Source organism: Filicampus tigris, chromosome 7, assembly GCF_054856515.1.
Source record: "Filicampus tigris isolate MCC_2025a chromosome 7, RoL_Ftig_1.0, whole genome shotgun sequence".
Classification (NCBI taxonomy): Eukaryota; Metazoa; Chordata; class Actinopteri; order Syngnathiformes; family Syngnathidae; genus Filicampus; species Filicampus tigris.
The window spans coordinates 5,940,778-5,964,061 of NC_141223.1; the positions used below are offsets into that span (position 1 = coordinate 5,940,778).

The following is a 23,284-nucleotide window of genomic DNA, read 5'->3' on the forward strand; positions in this document are numbered from 1 at the left end:
TGTTGCACGACGCTTTGAGGAAGTAGCAAATCCCAACCAGCCTACACCGGACTCGGTCAGACGTAGTAATTTACCGCTAGATGGCGATGCAGGCCAACTACAACAACTGTTGGCTTCACTCCCAACTGACTTCGCATTAATGCACGCAAAGTATTTCAAAACATTAACCACATTCTTTCATTGGCACCCTTCTGTAAGACCGCCCCCCCCCCCAAAAAAACAAAACAAAACGGCATTCAAAATTCCTCCCTTTTATTTCAACAGTAAAAACACATTTACAAAAAAAGTGACAGTGAGATGCTTTTTTATAAATCCAGCAACACTTCAGATAGAACACATGCAAGGACGACAGAGGATGAATATGATTATCGTCATTTTCGTATCCCATCCTTTAAATGTATTGTCATTTTCTTTGTAACAAGGTGAATGGCATTAAAAGTGTTATAAATACAATATAGTACAGAACTTAATTCGGGGTAATGTCAACTAAAACCACTAACCCTCAGCAACCATTTCATAAATATGCAGTACATGAGGTCTTTTGAAGAAGTTAAAATAAGTTAATAAGTATATGTACATATTAGTCTTTATTTCAAAAGTCAAGTTAGAGTTCAGTTTTTTTTCAACATTTTGATCAAGTAACTGACTCTGCAGCAGTTGTTTGTCTTGACAAGAACATTGACTGTTTTGCATGAGCAGTCGTACGTTAGACACATGAAATGATAATACTTTCGCTGTCTTCGAAGCTATAGTCACATATACATGTATTTTTTAAATTAATGTACATTTGTTTATTTTTTTTGTACAAAGACTGATGTGACTACTTTTATATTCCCCTCTTCACTCCTGCTGAATGCCTCATTAAAACAAACTAGTGTATTGTAAAACATGTACCGGTACTTTCTCTTCATGTCTAAACAGTCAGATAACATGAAAGCAACAGAAGCTAAGTTACTGAACTTGAATAGAACATTTTGTTCTCTCTTTCTTCCTTTCCCTACTGCTATTGTAGTATAGTTCAAACCTGTAAGATGATCATCGTGATGAAAACCTTATTCATGTTTTGGATCATGTTTCAAAATAACTGGTTGAATATTTACCTCATTTTATACACACCGCTTGGATTATATGTGTTCTTTTCACTACAGTGTTGTCCTTTACCCAGGGAAGAATGGGAGCGAGTTTACCTGAGCATGTGTCTTTTGTTATGAATGTTCAAACACTCGGGTATATTGTTCCTCTCACCTGCCCTTAAAGTGCAGAGCAATGACAGCTGTTAATCCAGTAATATAGTATAAACCTCTCGGCTCCAACTAAGTAAGTGCTCATCCACATTTTATCTTTGGATTAGCTTCATGCTGTTCATTCTTTTTTGTTTCATTTTGATCGTCATGAAACAACCTCTCGCGGCGGCCTTGGGCCTAGTGGTTTGAAGTCGGTGTCACGCTGCAAGCCTCCCGTAGTGGTCGTCCTTGTCAGAGGTAGTATAATCATACAGCTTCTCTCGTCACCTGAAACAGTTTCATTATATTGTGACTTTGAGGATATTTTTGAAGCATTACTTTTCCAAGTATGGGCCTTGATGAAACTTTCATGTGTATAATATTGATTAGATGTATTCTTCGTTGGCCAGAGCTCACAAAGATTTTGACAGACACACATTTTCAAAACGTTGTTCGAGTACACAAAGTGCAGACAAGGGGATCAAGATGATCTATTGTCATACCTCATGAGGCCCGCTAATGAAGAGGAAGAAAACTGAATCCCACCAAAAAGGGATTTGCGTTGCTCCTGGGTTGGTGACTTTGTTTCCTCTATGACTGGTTTGTATTCAGGGATTTGAGCCACTTGAAATCTGTTCAGAAAAAAAAAAGCTGTATGGTGTTACCTCGCCAGTTTGCGGTTCGGTTATTGAGGATTCACTCTATTGCAAATTTTCATTTGTCACTATAAGTTAACCTATTGCGGTTTTATCTCGCTATTTTGCGGGTTTTGTAGATCAGACCTGTCAAGAATTTTTTTTTGTGTGTAAATTTCTTTTTAACTCACTCACTGCCATTGACGAATTTACTTATCTTTTCACAGTCCAGCGATTCAATCTCAGGAATTTATCTGTATATACATATTTTTTATTTTTTCAAACGTTAGGGTAAATGAGGGTCTGAAAATGTCTGGCAGTGAGTGAGTTAATTGTATTTGTTTTAAAACAAAGACCATGAACACTGTGGAGCTTTATAATTTTCCATTCTAACTGAACACATGTAAAGTGAACACAAACATGACAAGGAAAAGAATTTTCATGCAAGAGAAAAGGTACGCATCCATGTTGAAACTGAACCCAAGGCTTGCATATTCCGCTAAACGACTCAGATGTTGTGTAAAGGACTGATTAGATATGTATTGTATGGCAGTACCAAATCTCACCTTCCCACAGACAGAACTTTCAGCTCTGTCCATTCCTTTGCCTCATTGCCCTCCACAGCCTCCTGCACAATTTTTGGCACCGCAGGTTGTGTACACTGAGTGTTAACACACATTCCTGACAGCAGGGGCTCCCTTTTCTGATCAGCAGATGTTTTCAGGGTGGGTAAGATATAGGCCTGTGGGAGCTTAAGTGGATCTTTGAGTGAATCCAGAGGAGGTACAGCGGGCCATTTCTTCTGGGCACATCGGGAGCAACGGTAGCCGTGCTTTAGTCCCAAGTCGGAGAGGCCAGAGATGGTGTGCAAGTGCGACTGATGGGGGCAAAGTCTGGGGAGGGAGCAGAAGAAGGACAAGGGAGGCAGCATCGGGAACCTGAGGAGGATTTATACATTTGAAATTCTTTTTTTTTTTTTTTAAACATAAAAATGCAGTAAAGATATTATTTTTTCCAGTCAGAAAATGTTCAGTAAATTATGAGTCTGTATGCAATGAATTCTTAAATTTGCCTTTTTATTACTAAAGTACACTATATAGGGCTTGTCTATTGATGTTTGTCAGGAAAAAAATTAAAATGTACAAAGAACAGACCACTTTTCCTGAATTTCGCTAGCATGGCATGACTAAATCCACGTGTGTTTGTAGGTGTGTCTTTAAATGTTTGCGTTTGTGGACCTACTTGACTGACGAGACTTTGCTCAGGGCCATCTGTTTGCTCTCATACTCCTGCAGTAGTTCTTCTAATGCAGCAGCATTTTCTGAAAAACCAACACATTTAAGTATTTGTGCAAGCATATATATTATAATTCATATAATTCCACTCGAAATGTATTATCATGACTAAATGCGTTCAACAGGGAAATAAAAGTTTTTATTTACCGGTAGATACATACTCAAGTTCAGTAATGTGCAAAAAAAAAACCTATTAATCAATACATGGGTAATTTGAATTTATTGATGAATCCTGTTCAATTACATACAAGAGATAAAGTAAGAACATCACCCACCTTTTTTCTCAGTAATTAGACGGACAAGAACGCCAATGGTATCTTCATTTAGGTCATCGTAATTATTACCTAGAGCGAGAAGAGTAAGAGACCATTTTTAATAAGCACTTAATGTGATAGCACTCTAATATAGCAAAAATCATCTGAAAATCAGAATGAACAAAGTTCATGTCTTCAATGTTAGGGAAGTACTTTTTGTTACTGTGTATTAAAATAACGTAAATATATAGACAGTATGCTTCCAATTTGACTGAGCTCCAAGTTTGATTCCTTCTGAGCTAAAGTCAGTTTCTTGTCTGTGAGAGAGCCATTGTTTACAAAGTATGCCTAATCAACCACCATCCCACAGATGTGTTTGGTTAACAGCCGATAATAATGCACTTCATTCATAACTCCGATAAAGCATAAGTGGCAGCTAGCTTCAAGTCCCGTTCATAAGTCACTGCTCAGATGCCGTGCCTTAACACACGATGGGACTGATAAGGGTGACTCCATGGCAACCCCTTGACCCGTCTCATAATATTAATAAAGCAGCTGAGAAGAGAGTGATAGCAGTGAAGGATGGAAAATACTTTACTGAGCAATCTGTTTTAGCAGAGGGCTGTAAATAAACACGGTGGCTCTGTGGCCTTTTAGGGGAATTTGATTTTAAACTTGTTTCATTTCGAGAAAAGGCTGTTGAAGAGAGAACATTCATAAAAGGACTTTTGTAAAAGAACACGTGTGGCTTCATGTATTGTGCAGTGTATCCCGGCACCTATGATACTGTGTGTATCAGAGAATGAAAATGCACATGACTGTGAGACCTCATTTGTGTGTTTTTCTATTTGTCGTGTTCGGCAACCTGTGTCTGAATGCGTACTTCTGAGACAGGCCACATATATCATCGTGTGTAATTCTGTCTTGTAACGACACATGTGTCAATCTGTCATTTCTATCCTGTTAGGCCACTTAGGACGCGACATCAGCTTAGTCTCCACAAGGATTGTTGCCATGTGAGAATATACAGCATCCATTTCACAGCACTGAGCTCAGTCTCCTATTCAGACCTGTGGCCGACCACACCGGTCATATGTTTAGGTGTCCTAATGAAGTTTCCGCGTTTCAATATACCACAGTAGAACTCCAACACTTCATTGTTTTTACTTCTTTTTTCTACTACTCTTCAAGACACATGTAACACTGTAGCGTGGGATTTGAGTTCTGCCAAACTGAGCTTGCCCTGGCTGTGAGTCCTCCCATGCATGGGCCTTCCCCAGTGACTGGAATTGATGACATATGTGCTGGAGTCTGAACTGTATGTACTTTTATTATAAATCCTAACAAGGACCACAAGATACACAACATGCCAAGGACTGTTACATAAAAATGACAAATGAGAAAAAGAAGCGGCAAAACCAGCATGTAGTTTGAACCTACGGTTACAGACACCATTTCCTCTCTCATATCTGCCAGAGCAGATGCAAAATAGAGCAGCACAGCACAAGAGAAGGATTAGTAAAGGAGATGAAAGAGGAGACCTAAACCATGAGGTGAGCACCTAATTGAATTATTGATCTGGCTGGGAAAGGAGACGAGCGAAGGATGGAGTGTCATGTTCACATGAGGTTGACGTGATGTCGAAAGGAGTGCAGAAGGACAGAGAAAAGAGGTAATGGGATTGGGGCGTTTCCATTTCGTGCAGAGACAGCTCATGTTTCACAATAAGATTCTCACCAGAGGAAGAGAACAACTCAAAAGTGATTGCTTGGTCCTCCATCAACACACTCAAATCTAAATGTATTTAAGAGTCGCAGCTACTTGCTCTCAGTTCTAAACTTTGATGATGTATAAGGTGGTCAAGGGGAATTATTTTACTTAGTAATAATGGTCATCTGCACCTAGCAAACAGGAACAATATTTCTGTGGGAGTGAGGCTTTTTAAATGTCTTTAGTATGTGTTGCGTGTTAAATCACAGTTTAATGAATATTTCAGGACTGACAACGTTGTCTAAAAGGAGCAGTCAGCTTCCCATGTGCGTGTAGGAGACATTTGTCGAGAGCAGCTGCGCTCTGGCTCTGACGTCCTCGTAAAAAAACAAACGTATGCCTCCTCAGCTGTCACGGCTTGTGCCATCAGGTGAAAGAGAAAAGCCAGCTCAGCTTCGTAAATCTGTTTACTTGTGCACATGGGCTACCTGAGCTTCATGTCGCTGCTGTGCTATTGGGCCGATACTAGCCGACACACAACAGCCCATTGAGTTAGAAACAGCATCTCATAGGAAAATATCAACTATAAATAACTCATTACAATTGGGATGACTTGCAAATATTTAGGTGTGAACGTGAATTCACTGTTCGTGACGCCAAGTGAGACGTCGCCATATCGTGTGAAACTTCAGCTCACAGAGCATCAGAAGGATTAAGTCATAAAAAGCTTTCGCCACAGAAGGGTAATACCAGTGATGGCAAAGTCAGAATTGAATTCGCCAGTTTTATGAAGACCACCAGGAGTTGAAATGATAGTGACGCAGCGTTTCATAACAGACAGGGAAAAGGGGTACATGTGTCTCTGCCTTGGCTGCTCAGTAAAATGTGGGGCAAGCGACATGTGCAAACATAACATTGAACATGGCCACACCTACTTTCAACGAGAAGGAACCAATTCTGGTATGCAACATAAACAAACAAGCAAGCTTTTTTTGCAGTCCATTTTGTGAATGTGGACATTTTTCACCCAAGCCAAGCATGAACCTTTAATATGCGAGGTTGTTATGGCAGTAATTCAATTCTATGATGTTCAAACAAACATCAGTTCCGACCAAGTGTGAAAAAAGCTTTCAACTCTGATGTGACTTCATATGACAGTACCTCACTGACATCACAGGAATATAACGCACAGATATAAAGGAATTCAACAGCATTAGAAGCCTGTAAAAAGCCACACAAAGTTTATAGTTTGATTTGATTTTTTTGTCTCCGTCACAAGGTAACGTATGACTCAGACACATGTTTTTTTTTCCATGGTCTTTTGCATTATGGAGAAGTTGCTGTAGTTGGGGAGTCATCAAAACAGTGAGTGATTTTGTGGTTTATGTCCAAATCATGGTAAACAATGTAGTCTAAATTAATAATACTAATAATAATAATAATAATACTAATAATAATAATAATAATGAAGTGAATTGCGCTCATTTGTTGTTCTTTCTGCTTTATGTCAATGTCTGATTTACAATGGACACCTCTGTTCTATACAAATCAATTCCTTGTGTGTTTTTTATGTTAATCCATCTGTTATTGTCTTTCTCCAGATGTCTCTTCACAAAAATCATTATTTTCCTATTTATTGGGACGGGACTTGTTGTCCCGACATCACCTCACACCCTCCCTCATTCCCACCTGTCTTCAGTCTCTTCTTCCCTCTGTTTCTCCCATCCATAGACACTCAGAAGAAGCCAGTGCCCTATTCCCTTCCTCACTTCTTTGTTTACCAAAGCTATTTTCTCTCGGACTCCCCGGCGAGTTGATGGGAATTTTTTTCCCCGCTTCTCAAATTAAAAAATCCCAATAATAACAGTGTGCGCTTGGAAAAATGGAGCATACATGACCTGCAATTAATGGGCCTGGAAAAGGTCACAGTTCAAAACATGAGACAGCTAAGTTTGCACCAAAGTTACATGACTAATATACACAACCAGAACACACTTCTGGGTTAGGTTTTACATGGGGTTATCCCAAAAGATTTACTACGTGTATTTAGAAATTTGAGATTCTACTCCTTTCAGCCTTTTAGGTTGATTTCTGTCCAGTCATTGCTTACCTTCTCTCTGGGGCGTGGCTGCCTCGGCATCAATCCCATCCTTCTCGGCATTGCAGCGGCATCCTTTCTTCTTCAGGAAGTTGCAAATCGTGATCCCCAGCAGGCCCATCAGACAGAAAATAGGCACCAAGGCGAACACAGCATACTCGGCCGTATTCTCCTCGGCGCTGCGCACAACTGTGTCATTGACTGGTCCTCCAGCGCCACTCACCGATCCTTGGTCTACTGTGCGTACGTTTCTGATGAGCACAGACACTGGAAAGGGGGGATTGTAATGACAAAATATTCCATCAGTCTTTATTTGGCCCTTTGAGATACTGACTTGAATTAAGGAGATTGGGTGTTGAATGCAACAGTAGGAAAAAACATGCTTACTCTTCACACAGGGGTTTTTCTTTGAAGCAATTCCCACATTGGGTTTGGTTTTAAATCTGTTTAAAAAAATAGAACACACCATATTTGGCAGGATGAAGAGAGACAAGATACAATAAAACAGCAACAGCAAGGATTTCCCTGCAGTTTCCTGACAATTGTGGTAAATAGTATTTTGTATGTTTTCAATTAAACAAAAGAATAGATTCCACAGAAGCCAACAGTTATAATTCCAAATATACAGACAATAAATTGCTACAAATATAAACAAAAGGGTCATTACCCAGGCAGACAGTCTCCACACACAGCATCATAGTTTGCAGTGCCGGCCGATACAAGTTTTCGCCCACGCAGCTTGCAAGAGGAGTGTGGACGACACGGTTCAGGATCAAACGAGTCTGAAAAGGTTCCTGTCTGGCATGACCGACACTGCACTTCCTCTGCCCGACTGTGGATTTGCCCACAAGGCTGGTGAGACAGAAAACAGCAAATATTTATAAGTACAAAATATATAATAATAAATTTAACTCCTATATGTTGGCAAAAGCGCAACAAGGAATAAACGGTTTAGTTTCTGAAAGCTATCATAAGAGAATCCAGTTAAATGACAGTTTGACAAAAACTATTTTAAGACTTACTAAATTACATCATTGATGTAAGGAGTGTCTTTAATGTGACAAATGATCCTAAATCATAACTTGTCTGTGATACTGATCGATTTCTAATCACAAAGAGAAAGTAAATGTCATTATGTTTCTGCGCACTCAAATTTAACACTGACAAAAGCCTCTGATAAAATAATGCAAAATACAATTGCTCAAATTATTATTCATGAACACCTAATTTGAAACAATAACTTATTCAACTTATTCAAAGTAGGTTTTATGATTAAAGTGTGGCACTCAAGATGCCATTCTAAATTTGTCATCTGGGAAATGTAAACAAAATCATGTGCCTACCCTATACATAATTGATCATAATAATTTATTTTTCTTTCATACATATATGAGATTACTGATTAATCAGCCAATTCATCTAAAAAACATATCATGCCTACAATTTAATTGCTCCACCACCCCATTCAAAATTGCATTGCAATGGGTGTCAAGTTTACAGATTTTCATAATTTACGTAACTTTTGTGTATTGTATTTGTATATTGTAACTTTTCGGTTGTCAGAATGCATTGCGTGGCACAATGCATTTAATTAATGAAGTTATGAGGACATTAATCCTCATCATATGAGTGTTTGTTTTACCAGTAGTAGAATGTGTATCATAAGAAGGAAATGGTGCTGTGGAATCAAACTTTGAGCAAAATCTCTCAGTTTTTCTTTTCACAACAAGGCCTGACTCACTTTAGAAGGCTCTTGGCCGGCAGAGCATTCGAGACACACACACCCTCCTCCCCACTGACATTGCACTGCTGCAGCCCCACGGCACCCAAACACCTGGAATAGACAAAAGCACACATACACACTGTGTAATCTTATTATGCATTCAAGCTTTTGCTCAAACTGGAGGCACGTCATAACTAGGGGTGTCAAAATAGTGCATTAATTGAGATCAATTAATTACAGTCACAGTCAAAGCGTTTTTTTTTTAATCGCATTAATCTCATTTTTAATCTCCAACTTTACTGTTTCTGTATGATGATGAGATCCGTTTTGATGCGTGGAGCTTATGCTTGAGTCGTTGTGGTTGTAAAAAAAAAGTGGTCAGTGTCCACTTGGCTGTCATTGTGTTTGGCATAACCTGATAGGCTCCTATTATAGGTGGGAGGGCAAGTTCAGGTTCAAAGGGAAGTGAAAATGGAGGAGCATGTGGGAGCTGTTGCTCTGATGAATGGTAAATTTAAAAAACGCCCTGACAGCACTATTGATAAAGGCAGAGTGATGGTAGTTGATGGTATGTGGAACTTCAACTCCTTTTGCACTGATCATCGTGAAAACAGAAACCAGGGACTTGGCTGATAAATGCGCCAAACAAAGGTGGCAAATGACTGGGTAATTGAAAAAAATATATACACCATAAATACAGATACAGACAGACAATGGGGAGCTTTGGGGTTTCTCCTCAGCAATTTTTAAGTGAGAGTAAAAAATAGATTAACTAGAAGATTAACTAGATCGATTAATTACATGTTATAATTAATTAATCTCAATTTTTTAAATCTCTTGACAGCCCTAGTCATAAGACGCATGCCACCTCTCCAGCAGTTTAAAAACATGTTATATACACACATAGACTAGAGCAATATGTGCATGTCATTTTTGCATACACTATATATCTGAAACGGATTTATTATTAGTGTTCATGTTATTATTTGTGTTAGTATTATAAAATGCACAGCTTTACCGTGAGAAGAACAATAGCTGAGCAGCAAAGGTGGTTCCTCATCATCTTCAATGTATTCTTGTATGCACATACAATCTGCAGTGGAACATTTTACAAAATATGTTCACATAGACTCAAGACACTTAGTCATCAAATATGCTTGAATAGTCAATAGTCCCATAATTTAATGGCTATTATACTCAGTTCAATAACGTCTTATGAAGAAGAACACTCATTTTTAAGGTAGACACAATACACAGTTTAGTTTTTTTCTGCCAGTAACATGAAAATGATTGATATCCCACTAGCGAGTTTTGGAAAAACTTCTGACAAAAAATATACTAATCCAGACGGGACAGTTTGCATGCAAAATATTCCTCCCTTTCATGACTCATGAGTTACATGAATATATCTCAACATGCTGACCAGTCACAGACTTACATCTGATGCCACACGGTTTTACTTAATAATCAAATCCCTCTAGATCATATATGAAGCACTGGATTAAAATTAAATGAGCCAGGTGTCGGTCCGGAACCTCAATGGCCATAATGAGGATGTGAAATTGCACCACGGATTGTGACAGAAAGTGGAGGAAAGGTTGGAGAAACCCGAAATGACTGAGGGAAGCAAAGACAGAACAGCACACTCAGCCCTGACTTACAGATGACACACTTGCTTGGAAAACACACAGAAGAACCTTTGCATAAATAACAACTTGTGGCGTTTTTTTCCAGACCAATACCAGTATACCAAGCAACCGATAGCACTAGTACTACATAAAATTCTTATTACACCAATGTCAGAAAATTAAAAAATATATATTTTGCATATTTCTGACAGAAGGCAGAACAATCACTCTGCAATAGGGACTCAGCCATCCCTAAGCAATACTGACAGAAATGGGACCTATAATTGGCCTCTTTTGCAGTCCTGTTCAATTAGTGTTGATCGCTACCAGCTATATCTTCTCTGTGACGCTGTCTCAGTCATGTTTTGCACCTTAGTTTCAGACAGAAGAACTCAATTAAATTTTCTCCAATGTTATGTAAACCCACTGGTTGAAATGTCCAAAACGTGTTGAGTGTGGTACTAGCCTCACCAAAGAAAGGGTCAACGGGGCGACTAAGAAGGGCACATTAACACCGCTAACAATATCCCATCTTGTGCAACAAACATGACCAATCACTGTGCATGATGCTGTTGTCATTTTAGATGGATGGAAAAAAACACCCACATTCAAAACACTTGAAAAGGCAAAGGTAGTTTTATCCACATTGCAAAACAGTAATTATCTACAATGCAGTGTGCTATTGTTTTCCAAAAACTAGTCAGCTTCCAACAACAACAATAACAACAATGTAGTAATGTGGTAATACATTGGCACTAATTTAGGGTTTGAATTTAACAAACAGCGGTCTGAGGTTTACTTCTGTCATGCTGCCACTCTGTAATTATTCTGAAAGTAATTTATTCATTAATTAAAATGTGACAGTAACAAACCACAATAAAGGTAAGACGATTTGAAAAGTGTCTCGAATCAGGGATACATGTGTCCAAAAGGCTGCATATTGTTGCTTACGTAGGTTAACCATGAAAAGTTTCCGTGTTTATTCCCAGAATATGTTCTATCCAGGCCCTCTAGTCTAAACACAGCATGCTGATTAATATTGCATTTGTAAAATATGAGAAATCCACCCGTTTTCAGCTAGCTCAGGGGGCGGCCATTTTGTCACTTCTGTCCACTGAAGATGACATCGAAGTTGCCCAGGGTTCAACAAACAATCGTGGCTCAGCTTCAGAAAACAGGTGAGCCGTGATTGGTCGTTATCTGAGCCCTGAGCAACTTCGATGTCATCTTCAGTTGACTGAAGTGACAAGAAGTGGCTAAAAACGGGTGGATTTCTCAGATTCCACAAACACAATGTTAATCAGAATGCCCTGTTGAAATTAGTGGGCTTGCATAGAACATATTCTTGAAGCGATTATGTTTGCATCGACTTCCCTTTATTTAAAGTCAGAATGCATTGACAAACCATCCATTTTCTGTCCTGACTGTCCTCATTCGGGTTGTGGGATGGGGGAAACCCTTTAAGGCTCTACACTACTGCTAAGAAGCTCAGACCTTTGATTAAACTCTGTGTTAAGTTTGAAATATTTACAGAATGTATAAACTCGCTGGGGTCTTGCGATGGAAAAAATGCAGCACTGCCTTAAAATAGACACACCTGATGTCATGTCACGTTGTGCATGTCATTATTACATGGGTGATTAAACCTGACAAAAATGTACTTGGCATCACTGAGATCCATTTCCAGCCTGAACTGTTTATTTTCAGGACTAGCCATGGATGAGTCCAATTTTCTTCAGTCAGCTATTATTGAGTGAGAAATATTGAAACTAAATATACTTGCTTGAGCTGTCTACACCTGCCAACCACTCCCTGTGTCAGTTAGTGCATTTCAAACATTTGTCGCTTTTTAATAGCGCATTTCATAGATGGCTCCTTTATGTCAATCAGGTCCTCTACATTCACTGTTGCCGACCTTGGATTTGCTGGCGTGACATCAGTTGTCAGGTTTTCCAGTGGAATGGTACACCAGCACACACCGGTCTCCTGCACACTGTCAGAGCAGAATTTATCACGTTGAAACTCAAAGAGTTCAAGTTCACTGACACGCTTGGACCGACAGAACGAAGAGATGGCAGCAGCCTCAGTTGAGTTGTGCTTACAGCTTAGAGTCGAGTGTAACGCTTGATTTAAGAACAGGAAAAAAGAAGGAACGTGGAAATTAAGAATGCTACGGATTGTAAAAGTGGGTAATGAAAATAAAATTTGTGATAATTCAAGTTCCTTGGCAAGAAGGCAAACATGTTTTCTAAAGGGCGCTTGACTGGATGGAAATATTTGGCCCTTTACTCTGCACTATCCAATCATGAAGGTCAGCTATTGTTTTTATCACAACATTATGAACCTAAAATAAAAAAAAAGTAACCAAGTACGCATTACTTTCATTATACAACAACATAAGACTTTCACAAATTGCGCTTTGATGTTATGAAAACAAAGAGGCTCAGCCTACATGGGCCATCGCAGAAAAAATTGCCCACAATTCTTTGGCCAAATTTGAGTAGTTTCAGTTATTCTCTTTGCTGTTTCCTTTGTCGACGACCAATACCGCAAGGGCTTCTAACAAGGGATAGGTTAGAAATCATCCTCCACGCATAATGTACGCAATAACTGAGAAGAGGTTCAATTTCACGCTTTGTTGGTCTCATTGTCATTGCTCAGCAGTTGTTTTGTAACAGGCTCATGTCTCCATCACCACGAGCACGAGGGACTGAGTGTATCCTTTGCAATAATACATGGACACAAACAATCAGTCACTTGTGCCTTGTCACAAAGAGATTGACCCAGACTGGCCTTGTTCTGTGTCACACTAGCAAGTTCAGCTGGCAGACGCTTAACACTTTCACATTTCTTTCCTTGAACATCCTACAGAAATCTAGTGGCAAATGCTTGATACGAAACCAGAGAAGCACACAAACAGTATTGTGATGAACTTTTCTAATGCACTTGGACTTTAGGGGTAGCATGACGTTTACCTGTGGTCCCCCCCCCCCCCCCCCAAAAAAAAAACAACTGTCATTTTGTGATAAACTTCCCAGTCTTCCCATTACTCAACTTCCTCCTTCCTCTAAGGCTGGATTTAGACAACATAGTTTAACTCAAACTCCCCTGCCTGCTCCATATTTCACAGTAGGTACAGACCCACCCATCGAGTATGAAATTAAACAACCAAATAAATCTGAAAATGTGTCTGAGCCAGCTATTCTGAATTGTGTTAGCCACAAATTGTTACATTTACATAATTACTGCCCTCACATTCAAGTTTCTTCGCCCATGACTTGGCAGGTGAGCTACATGGAGGCACCATCACTATCAGATCACGTGTCTGTCTCAAGTAGTACCCTGTGGTCTGTCTCAAGTAGTACCCTGTGATTGCCAACCAATCCTGGGTGTACTATGTCTTCCCGGAGGTCAGATGGGGTATGATCCATGTGTCTGTGACCCTGAACAAGCAGTACAGATAATAGACGGGGGAAAAAAATTATCTTACTACAGTATCATTAACCTGCTGTAGCTGTCACAAACCAGCTGTGGCTAGGCTGTTAAATTTCACAATGTGATGTTGCATTAAAACTACACAAGGCAGTTTTATTTATATAGCACAGTTCATACATAAGGTAACTCAATGTGCTTCACACAAGCAAAGACAATGCCAACAAGCATTTACAAACACAAGAATTACCAACATTCAAAAGCAAAGCAGAGAAAACAAGAGTAGCTTACAAAATTAGTAGAAGGTACATTGATAACATTTAAACACATTCACGGAGAATTTTAAAAACATTTTAAAGTAAAGTGAAGAAATACAAGTGGGATTCTAAAATATATAAAAGAAAGAAAATGATTTAAAGTTGTCTAGAGGACCTTAATCAAAGGTATGCGGGGGGAAAAAGCAATGTTTTTAAGATGGATATTTAAAAGCATTTACACTTGGGCTGACTCACTTCTGTAGGAAGCTTTTTCCATTTGTGTGCAGCATAACAGCTAAATGCAGCTTAACCATGATTACTTTGAATTCTGGGCTCCAATAACTGACCCAAGTCTGCATATCTCAGAGCCCTACAGGCTTTATATTCAATCAGAATTTCATTGATGTAGTCAGGACCCAAACCATTCAGTGATTTATAGACCAGTAGCAGAATTTTAAAATTTATTCTACAGCTAATTGGGAGCCAGTGTAAAGCCTTTAGGACTGGAGTAATATGTTCCGATCTCCTTGTTGTGGTCAGAACCCGAGCTGCAGTTGTTTGATGCTCTTATGAGGGTACCAGTAAGGTGAACAGAATGTAAATCACAAGAAAGCCAACACTAATAATTGTTGGACTTAAACGTAACTGTACTGAATGATGACGCCATGACGCCAAGGGGGATACTGGTAACTTAGGAAGTGTCGACTCCCCCCCCCCCAAAAAAAGTGAATTTTGGTGGTTTTACTCCGGTTACAAGCCAATTGTTACCCCACAAGGTACAACTGATGCACTGCAAACACGGTGAGTGTAAACACACAAGCCTTGCAGTCACAGGTGAATCACGCCGCAGAGAAAAAGACGTCATCAAGGCGGCTACCAGTGCCAAGTCAGCGCGTCAACATTTTAGACACAAAAATCTCTCGTCAGCCTGTGAACATTACAAGCGAGGCACCATTAACAGACGGACATGAACGCACCACGGCGACAAGCTAACTGAAACGAGCTTCGCTCAAACTTAGTTCGAAAAGATGCCCATTTAGTAGCCTTAGTCGTACCAAGCAGAGCAGTCACAGCGCGTAAAAGTTCTTTACACGGATTAAAAGCAACAAAACACACGGTTCCATGAGCAAAAAAAACCCAACCCGAACGTAACGTAAACTCAGCTCTCAGCACCCATTCATATACGAGAACATTAGTACAAGTAGTCAAACTTACCGCTTTCGGTGAATAAACGTGTTTGAAATTCAGAGTTCCGACACGAACATGATGACCACATATGGTGAACCGAGTTAGCGGGTTGGCTTTGTGATGGATGAAAGAAACGCCGGTTATGGTCCTGCCTCTCGATCGCAGGCTTCACTCTCTCTTGTGGCAGACAGCAAAAGCTCAATATACGTCACAGCCATGCGATGACGCCAAGTGAGCGTGGGCAACCGCTACTACGCACAGCAGTGAACCGTGAAAGAGATCCAATCACTTCCTTATACATTGTAAAAGGGACGGAAGCGTATTGCATTCACATGAAAAAAAAAAAATCCTGGTTTTCATACTTTTCCAAACATAAAAAAACGCCGGTTACAATTAAAAATAGATTTGAACCGCTTTTACGTTGCCTGATATTAGGTACATTTGATGAAGAGAGTTGTGTTGGTAGGCATGCAGTAAGAGTTGGTAGGCATGCAGTAAGACCAGTCAATGATTTGTTGTGATATCTATCTATCTATCTATCTATACTCCCTGACAACTGTGCATGATTGTCTTCGTATTTTTAATTGCATTATGGATAGACAGGTCTAGTGGTTGCAAGTAAATATTATCATTTGGCTTCTATAGCTTCACTTCATCTTCAGACAGAGCAGCAGGATGATATAACAGCAGCCTATTGATGCAACTAAATGGAATTCAGTCTTTCAAACATGTACATGTTTGCGTTCCCTTCAATGGAAAAATGATAGGATGTAACCGATATTTGTGTTGAAAACTGAAACTTGTGTCAAGGTCAGACACAGTCTCTCTTTTTCGTCGTTGAAAATTAAATCCTAGAATAAAGATACAAGTGTCTGTTCAACTGAGACAGTGTCGAGAATGAAGATAATCATGAATCAATGTATCATTCACTACTGTCTCTTTCATTCAAGGAAAAACACATCACTGTTTCAGACACTAGAAATACAATGCAAGTTTGACGGTGTCTGTCTTTGTCATATTACAGTAGTAGTACAATACACATAATTTAAAGTATAGGCTGATGCTTAATTTAGAGGTCATCAGTAGACTACTATACTGTCATAAACACTCTACAGAATAACATTGGAATTTGGTTCTATTCAAGCACTTATATTGTTTTTCGGCTGTAAGGTGATACATTCAAAGCAAAAATAAAATGCATAGATTTAACCTCATTACAATAAAATAAGCCATTCAACTCATTATCCCATTTAGGGTTCTAGTGGTGCAAGAGACCATCCGTCCCAGCTGACCTGGGTCAAATACTTGATTACATCCCATACAGATCATCAAACAGCTGCAAAGCCTTTGTGAATAGTGTGCACTGATCAGGAATTGAATTTGGGCTAGCAGCATAAAAGTCAGCTATGTCAACCTCTCACTGCCAATTAGTTTCAATAAAGCTAATTCTTAATAAGCATACATTTATCATATTGAGCACCACCGTTGACCTTTTAAAACACCCAAAAGTCAATGATCTGGTCTGGTGCCTGGCGGGTCCAAGCATATTTCAGGGGGGGCAAGTGAACCTGTGGCCCCACCTCTAGCTCCATCAGTGAGCACATGGTACAGAAATTAATCCAACATAGCTACATGTTTGAATGTGATCATGAAACTACTAATTAATTAGTCATACATGGGGAGCTCAAAAAGAGAAACAATGGCACCAGTGAACGTATTTAATTAATCAATGACGACAAAACAAGAATAGGTAAACACAGGAAGTGACATATGACAACTACAAGATGTCACGCAATTGCACCTGCAGCTATTGTAAACCCCTTTCAGACATCCATCATGTTGAAAACACAGTCAAGAGTGAAACTGGCTACCAGCAACAACACAAATGGTACAGATCTTTTGCTTGGTCGTAATAGAGGCTATGTAGTCTTTTTTTGGAGAGATGACAGGTATAATTTACATGTGGTGCTCACCGGGCATGCTGGAAGGAGAAAAAAAAACACAAATACAAACAAAAAGCTATACACAAATATATAAAAATATGCCATTAGACTCATATTGACAATTGAGGACCTTGGGTGCATTATTTACAGAAAAAGGCCATTTATACTAATATTTACAACAATAAAGACTTTGCCCACATCAGGCTTGAGGAGGTCACATACACGCTAAATACGTTTAAGGGATTCATGGACCAGATTATCCTTTCCATTCTTAAATATTGTGGAAGTCAACTTCAAGCGTGAAATGTGCCTGCTGAAAAACAAATGTTTTTTTAACTGCCTGAGGACATACAGAAAGATAACCATTTGGCAAACACTGGGACTGCACATCAATTTGAACTATTTTAGGAATTTGTTGGGTCAACCATCAAGATGCCGTGCCCTTTTTTTTTTTAAACAGACAACTCACAATAAAATTGTAAACCACCACAATGATGCACAGCTTGCACACAGATACTGCATGAATGTTTTCATTGGTTTGCACGTACACAAAACAGCTGCATGCTCCTCTGGACCCTACAACCAGCATGAGAATCCTGTACAGCATTTGGGCACTGGTAATGTACTTGATCATGTACTTTTTTTTTTTTATTAGATCTGTTTAGATTGTGCAGATGAACCTAATGTTATGGCTGATCAGTAAACTGTAAATTGATGAACTACTGCTACTATCCTCTCAAAAAAAAAAGTGGTCCACCACATACGGGACAGATGAAACTAAAGTATGTGAAGAAAATTGCAGCCGGACAAAAAAGCACGACAAAAAAATGGAAAATGCTAAGACAGGTGCTATTCGACGTCAGGCAAGGCCAAGATCTCATTAACTACAAATCAGATATCACAATAGACAGTTTAATCCACTTAAGAATTAGCTCCCCTCACAGTGGGGGAGTTCACCTAACGTTGATGCACGAGGTGAAGAGCCCAGATGGCTGATGGTGCGCTTTCTCGGCTTGGAGCGACCCAAAACGCATCAGCGCTAAACCTCAAATCCCGAGGCCATGGTCCGTGTAAGGATACATTCACCTGTCCTTCATTTCCACTGACATCTGTGCGTGTGCGCGTAAATGTGTAAAATGGCTTAACTTCTAGCCTTAAGAAGGCACGTGCAGGTGCTTAGCACTTGTCCTTCTGACCTACTCAGTATCTAGCACATTCACACTAAAGAGTGAAATTATAGCAGGTGAAAATGAACTTAGAGTATGTCACTCATACACACACTAAAACAAGAAACAAATAATACATTTATGCTTTTGCAAAAAATTTTCTTTCGCAAATATGGCTGGTATATATTTGCAGGTGCGCCCCTAAAGAAAAGTCAACCCAAACATTTTTTTCAAGAATATGTTCTATGCAAGCCCACTAGTTGAAACAAGGCATTCTGGTAAATATTGCGTTTGTGGAATAAGAGTTAATACACTCGTTTTTAGGCATCTCCGGGGGCGGCCATTTTGTCACTTCTGTCGACTGAAAATGACATCAGGGCTCAGATAACGACCAGTCACGGCTCACCTGTTTTCTGAAGCTGAGCCATGATTGGTCGTTATCTGAGCCCTGAGCATCTGTGATGTCATTTTCAGTCGACAGAAGTGACAAAATGGCTGCCTCCGAAGATGTCTAACAACAGGTGCATGTTGTTATTTAACTCATATTCCACAAATACAACATTAATCACAATGCTGTGTTTCAACTAGTGGGCCTCCACAGAAAATCTTCTTAAAAAATATATGTTTGGGTTGACGTCCGCTTTAACATGGTCAGATTAGTGTGTGAAAATATGGCAGCAAGTGTTGTCGTGAACGAAATAAGATCAAATCTTAGGTATCTTTGAGGCTTCTGTCATTCCCTGTGCTGTGTGCGTGCTTGGACTCAATCCGCATGCCCTGGAATTGACACTGCGACCTCGTTGTACCTCTACTCATGAAGAAAAGGTGAAAGCTACATCTTCTATAAATTAAGTGCTATCTAGAATAAATTGAAGTCAAAACCATAAATACTGTACATAACTATCTTCATCTGCTACTTCGTAGATTGACTTGAAAAGCCCCTGCTAAACAAGTCAGCAATCTCTGTGCTGGTTTGTCTTCCTGGCAGATGATTCTGGCAAAATAAATCTTCCAATCAGTCAAAATAAGACATAGAAAGAAGGCTTTGGTATAGTCATGGTAATGCACTTTTTTTGTCGGTAAAGAAACATGACTTAATTTTTTGTGTTGTCTTCAAACAAACAGATATTATTTGTGGAAAACACACACGTGCATCCAAGATTAAATGGCTAATTCAGATAATTAGAGGTGGTGAATTTAACGTATGCACAAAAAGTGGTTACACACATTCTGAACACAATATTGCACCTTGTTAATGTGCTTGGATCCTCTCCTTCAACACGATCTTCAAATATTGGATCATTTTTCTGATGATATGTTGGCATCAATCTGATCAGGGGCCAATCAGGTTTTAAGAAGTCTACTTCAATGCTGGACCTCTCTGTTTATCATCAGCATCCTGTTATCATCAAATACCGTACAGAATTACATCTCACTACAATGTGGAATGTTTTGCGTGGTACCACTTCTTGAAGTTTTGTTACAACACGAGATGAGTAACATCTTGCTACTTAAATTGAGACAAAAGACGAGGAGTATTTGACCTCTGCGTCTTCTGTCTCTTTCAGACTTCCGTCTCATGGCGTTTCAATATGCCATGATGATTAAAAAAAAAAAAAAAAAAATCCACTCAATATCGTTCAGGCCATCCGAGAATAAACATTCACACCAGAACTAGGTTTGAAGTGAACATAACCATGTGTACGTTTAAGAGGGATTTCATAGCCATAATGCACATAGAAACTTGGTGGAGCCGAGCAGAACTAAAACGTCACCAACATACACAAGGCTGAGGCATTTCTTTGCAGCTAATGGAAAGTTGGATTTAAAAGTCCAAACTGGGCTTGATTCTCTCAGACTCTCCATAGCAAAAGGTGGTTGGTGCTGTCATCCCGTCCAATAGTCTCACTGCTATTATTCAGTCTGAAGTCCTCGTAGCCATCACCGCCCGATATGACAAGTTGATTGGTTTTTGAAGGCAGGTGGGCAGAGGCACGGCGGCGAGTGGAATCGTGCCTTTGATGGTTTCCGTCAATAATGGTGCCTTCCTGCGACTGTTTGCCTTGGAAAAAGAAAACCCCATTCTTAGGCCTTAAAAATTATATTGTCTTTTGCTCTCAACAGACAACACAAAGGCAATTTCCAGGCCTTTAAACCTTTAATTGCGTTTGTTGCAGCACTTTTATATACCTGTGGAATCCGATGTTGGAGGACGAAAGTTCATCCCTAAACATTCCGGTAGCTCGACCGATGTCAGGAATCGAACATGGCCCGTGTGTCCGTGGGCAGAGCCCATTGGAACCGGGGGGGTTTTAACCGCACAGGCACCTCCTCCAGAGCTCACTGCTGGGATTGGCAATGTGAGGACAACACCTGGAAAGAAAAAAAATGACTTCAGTTATAAAGAAAGTTGAGATGGGCAAATGATGTCGGGGTTGTTAAGCTTGTAAATAGAATTAAAGTAAAAAATGAAAATACAAATAAAAGTAAAAAATAAAATCAAATAAAAAAATCTAATAAATAAATGAATACATATTCACAAACAGATGGTACAATTTCCCCTAAAACATCAAACAACAAAAACCCTATTCCAAATAGGACAATGGCAGACAATGATCATTCCAATCGAATGTCTTGAGGAAATGAAATGATGCAATTACAGTTGTACCTGCACTGGTGCCAACCCACAACAGATCCTTACAGGCCAGCAGTGCTGTGATTCTCAGGCAAGCGGCTTTGTGCTGTCTGATGATTGCGTCTGCACCTGAACGATAACGAAAAAGAATCCGAATGAAAAGGGGCACAATAGGAAGGGAAAGGGGCAGCTTCTCCTTATTTGATCAATCTGACACAATACACTGTACACCTTCTGGGGCGTTCGAGTCTTGTTGTACACATTCCCTTACCCGCAAGCATCTTGTGAACAGCAGGTGCCACATCGACCTCCGTCAGGCTCTCCCACGTTTGAGCATGGTACAGTTTAACATGCGCGCTGCCCTGCAGGGCCAACCACACACCCTGACCGTACGCCACCATGCAAGTCACACATCGGCTGCTATCCGTTCCCACCTGGAAGCAATGCTGGGAGAGCCAGAAACACTCGTTCGCCATCAGTCTTCCATGAGGTTTCATCACTATCCATCGCAGTGCTTACCTCTTGCATCAGTGTAGTTGAGTTAATGATTAGGATTCTGTTCTGGGAGCCGCACCACAATTTTCCTCCAACTGGAACCATTTTGGTGACAGGACTGCTGGCAGTGCCCAGAACTAATGTCTGAGAAGACTGAGAGTCCCAGAAACTACCTGTACAATAGAAAGTGACAGCGATATAATCTTTATGAGAGGAATTAAGAATGCATCAGTTCAATTTTAGCCACTCCAAACAGGCTTTCTGAAACCGATGTCTTTAAGGCCATTCTCCTGACAAATGTAATAGATAAGGGCCTGGGTACATTGCCAACCACCTTGTTTGTTTCATTCCCTCAAGGTAGAAGACTGATTTGATCAGCTTGAGTTGGATTTATTGGAAGTTTCAAACACCAGATGACAGCTATTGTCAATAGCATCTCAAAACTGCGAAGTATATTACCAGCAGATGCTAGCAAGCTCACATGAATATATTGTAACTGTATTTTTTAATTGTAAGTCAAAATGGTTATTGTAAAAGCACTTTGAGTTAACATTTTGAGACACAAGCTATAAGTGTGTGTGTTTTGTGTGTGTGTATATATATATATATATATATATATATATATATATATATATATATATATATATATATATATATATATATATATGTGTGTGTGTGTGTGTGTGTGTGTGTATACAAGAAGTTATGATAAGGAAAGCAACAACTATTAATATTATTGTTATTATTATTCATAATAGCCACACTTTATGCTCACTGTGAAGTTACCTGCTTCTCTCTGATAGACGATCACCTCACCATTAGCCAACGATACAAAGACTTTGTTGTCCAAATATCTGCAAAAAAGAAAACGGATTAATATAGAAAAAAAAAAATATATATATATATATATATATATATATATATATATATATATATATAAATATATATTAATATAGAAAAATAAATGAAAGTGTTTGTAACAGGAATGGCTACAGAAAAATTATTTTGCGAAACACATTTGACATATTACAAAAATGTAATAGTGACACACTTACAATATACACAAAATGGAAGCCGCGTGCTGCATCTTCATGCTGTTTTTACGGTTACGGATGTTATCAGAGGACTGGTACACATGGATGCTGCCAGGAAAAGAAAGATTATAGAATATTAGGTGACAAAATTAGTGTTAGTCAAAGTATTTTGGGACATTTGTAAGCCACACACCATCCATCTTCTGTGCCAAGCCAAACGGAGCTCTGGTAGGCTTCTGGGTCAATACTAAGCAGGTCTTCCAGACTGGCTCTGGTAAAGGATCCCCGGGATGAGCGACGCATGGCGCGACCGTCCATGGGGCTCTCCGTGTTGGCTCGACCTCCTCCGCCTACCGCCAACATCCCCGGTGCTGAATACGAGCTTGCCACAGAGAACTCCTGTTCCTCCTCACTGCTGGTGGTCTCTGTAGTCAAGTCTTTGGAGCACGGAGCCTCTTCATCTTTCGGAGGGAGGGACCATAAGGATCAATGTTACATGGACTAATCAGTGATAACGGTGTCATGAGAGACTATCAAACATACCATGTCACATTATCCAATTTCACTC

At 39.6% G+C, this 23,284-nt stretch overlaps 2 protein-coding genes across 3 annotated transcripts in view; both read right to left on the reverse strand.

The window, feature by feature from the left end:
* Positions 1 to 231: 231 nt before the first annotated feature.
* On the reverse strand, positions 232 to 15,723 carry relt (RELT TNF receptor). Of its 2 annotated transcripts, XM_086036760.1 has the most exons (12): positions 15,471 to 15,723; positions 12,482 to 12,559; positions 9,957 to 10,031; positions 8,957 to 9,049; positions 7,883 to 8,067; positions 7,603 to 7,658; positions 7,228 to 7,482; positions 3,429 to 3,497; positions 3,101 to 3,179; positions 2,425 to 2,796; positions 1,727 to 1,855; positions 232 to 1,511 (listed from the first exon to the last, which is right to left on the reverse strand). In XM_086036760.1, the coding sequence occupies exons 3-12, from the start codon at positions 9,999 to 10,001 to the stop codon at positions 1,508 to 1,510; spliced, it is 1,287 nt and encodes a 428-aa protein (XP_085892886.1). In that variant the 5' UTR covers positions 10,002 to 10,031; positions 12,482 to 12,559; positions 15,471 to 15,723; the 3' UTR covers positions 232 to 1,507. The 2 variants fall into 2 exon arrangements, with proteins under 2 accessions (XP_085892886.1, XP_085892885.1); XM_086036759.1 differs by lacking the exon at positions 12,482 to 12,559.
* Positions 15,724 to 19,008: 3,285 nt separating this feature from the next.
* The window catches only part of arhgef17 (Rho guanine nucleotide exchange factor (GEF) 17), a 51,378-nt gene continuing 47,102 nt past the window's right edge, over positions 19,009 to 23,284 (reverse strand). The window contains exons 17-24 of the mRNA XM_086036275.1: positions 22,910 to 23,177; positions 22,738 to 22,824; positions 22,469 to 22,536; positions 21,707 to 21,855; positions 21,459 to 21,633; positions 21,221 to 21,316; positions 20,743 to 20,925; positions 19,009 to 20,614 (exon numbers count right to left, since the gene is read on the reverse strand). Of these exons, the coding sequence (XP_085892401.1) occupies positions 20,406 to 20,614; positions 20,743 to 20,925; positions 21,221 to 21,316; positions 21,459 to 21,633; positions 21,707 to 21,855; positions 22,469 to 22,536; positions 22,738 to 22,824; positions 22,910 to 23,177 (1,235 nt within the window). The 3' untranslated portion in view covers positions 19,009 to 20,405. The remainder of the gene's footprint in view (positions 20,615 to 20,742; positions 20,926 to 21,220; positions 21,317 to 21,458; positions 21,634 to 21,706; positions 21,856 to 22,468; positions 22,537 to 22,737; positions 22,825 to 22,909; positions 23,178 to 23,284) is intronic.